The sequence below is a fragment of the Aythya ferina genome, assembly GCF_964211825.1.
Source record: "Aythya ferina genome assembly, contig: HAP1_SCAFFOLD_29, whole genome shotgun sequence".
In the NCBI taxonomy this organism is placed as follows: domain Eukaryota; kingdom Metazoa; phylum Chordata; class Aves; order Anseriformes; family Anatidae; genus Aythya; species Aythya ferina.
Window position 1 is genome coordinate 3513726 of NW_028181463.1, and position 2272 is coordinate 3515997.

At 50.0% G+C, this 2272-nt stretch overlaps 1 protein-coding gene across 1 annotated transcript; it reads left to right on the forward strand.

Moving 5' to 3' along the window:
* Positions 1-250: 250 nt before the first annotated feature.
* On the forward strand, positions 251-1174 carry LOC311427926 (olfactory receptor 14A16-like; the record flags this gene model as incomplete). The annotated part of the gene is made up of 1 exon (XM_084539508.1): positions 251-1174. The coding sequence occupies exon 1, from the start codon at positions 272-274 to the stop codon at positions 1172-1174; it is 903 nt and encodes a 300-aa protein (XP_084395634.1). The 5' UTR covers positions 251-271.
* Between the last annotated feature and the right edge of the window lie 1098 nt (positions 1175-2272).

Here is a 2272-nt window from a genome sequence, read left to right on the forward strand (position 1 = left end):
TGAGACTACCCCATGTTCCTACCATGTTCCTACCATGCTACTCCCTCTGGCTGTAGTGCAGGACTGATTCTTCCATTGTTCACAGAGGATCCCCTGCTACCAGAGGAGGCAGAATCAATGAAAGAGAGCTTCAAAATATCTGCCTGGAAATGGGCAATATTTTGGTGATTTTAAATGAGAATATAGAAAGGGTTTTTCGACAGTTATGTCTGTGGTACACAATCACTGCCTTTCTTTTCCTTGTACAGGACCTCATGACCAGAAATAACAGATGTCCAACATCAGCTCCATCACAGAGTTCCTCCTGCTGGCATTTGCAGACACGCGCGAGCTGCAGCTCCTGCTCTTCGCGCTCTTCCTGGGCATCTACCTGGCTGCCCTCCTGGGCAACGGCCTCATCCTCAGCGCCATAGCCTGTGACCACCGCCTCCACACCCCCATGTACTTCTTCCTCCTCAACCTCGCCCTCCTCGACCTGGGCTGCATCTCCACCACTCTGCCCAAAGCCATGGCCAATGCCTTCTGGGACACCAGGGCCATCTCCTATCAAGGATGTGCTGCACAGGTCTTCTTTTTTGTCTTCTTGGCTGGAGCAGAATATTACCTTCTCACTGTCATGGCGTATGACCGCTACGTTGCCATCTGCAAGCCCCTGCATTATGGGAGCCTCCTGGGCAGCAGAGTTTGTGCCCAGATGGCAGCAGCTGCCTGGGGCAGTGGCTTTCTCAATGCTGTCCTGCACACGGCCAATACATTTTCCCTGCCCCTCTGCCAAGGCAATGCTGTGGACCAGTTCTTCTGTGAAATCCCCCACATCCTCAAGCTCTCCTGCTCAGATGCCTACCTCAGGGAAATTGGGTTTCTTCTGGTTAGTGCCTGTTATAGGTCTTGTTTTTTTTTTTTTGTTTTCATTGTGCTGTCCTATGTGCAGATCTTCAGGGCAGTGCTGAGGATGCCCTCTGAGCAGGGTCAGCACAAAGCCTTTTCCACGTGCCTCCCTCACCTGGCTGTGGTCTCCCTGTATCTCAGCACTGCCACGTTTTCCTACCTGAAGCCCCCCTCCATCTCCTTTCCATCCCTGGACCTGGTGGTGGCATTTCTATACTCGGTGGTGCCTTCAGCAGTGAACCCCATCATTTACAGCATGAGGAAAAAGAGCTCAAGGAGGCACTGAGGATGTTATTGCAATATTCAGTATTACAGAGAGGAACCTGTCTTCTGCATCTGATTCCCTGAAATATACGTGGACAAGGCAGAAACATCTTCGTTCATATATTTCAAAAATTGTTCATTCTTTTCAATATTATTCCAATATGCTAAATGTTTTTAATCTTTTTATTTTATAAATTTAAGATATTTCTATTCCTCTTCTACCTTTTCTTTTAACCCAAAGACCTCATGTAGAGGTGCTGCTAAGCTCTTTGTAACTAACTAAATAAAGGAGCCAGCAGGTAGTCAGTATCTGTGGATCTCATTTCTCATACACTCTTCTCAGATACAGCAGTGGTTGTGGGGTGAAGATCCCTGTTGCAACGTGCTGGAAAGCCCTGGTGTCCTCCTTTGGGGCTGCCCTTTCTGCCCTGGCAGGCACGCCCTCCCTTCAATCTTTGAGTCAGGGTCGCCACTTTCTTGGACCCACGAACACTGACAGCAGCAGGACATGGGCGTTTTGGTGCTGGTCACTCTTCTCTTCCACACTGCTGTCTTGTAGCACCACTGAATCAGAACTGGCCTTCCAGCTAGCACCCCTAGGAGTACGGCTTTCAAAAGTGAGGTGGAGGAAGCACTGAAGAAGCAGCCTGATCTGATGTGAAAGTTCTCCCTGCTCAGAGCAGATCTTAGCACTGGAAACCTCCAGAGGTCCTTTATGACTCTAATCCTGAAGGAAAAAGGGGCAGGAGAGTGGAGGCAGGGGGAGAGAACACTGCTATGGCAGAGGTGTTGCTGACATTTCTAATCCCTGCTTCATGTTGTCCTCAGGTTTACATCATGAACGAGTTCATCCCCAGAGGATCCTCTGCCCATGAGCACCCAGTGTCCAGATGGTTTGAAGACACTGTAGAGAAGTTCTCAGAAACAGTGCCAGGCTCTGCAGAGTGATAGGTTCACTGAGACTGGAGGGGACCTCCAAAGCCCATCTAGCCACCCCCACTAGCCAAGCATGGGCACCTGCACCAGGCAGCCCAGGCCCGTTTCCAGTTGGGTTTGTTGTATCTCCAGTTGAGGAGGACTCCCCCACTTTTGGGGAAACCTGATTGAGTGCTTGGTATTG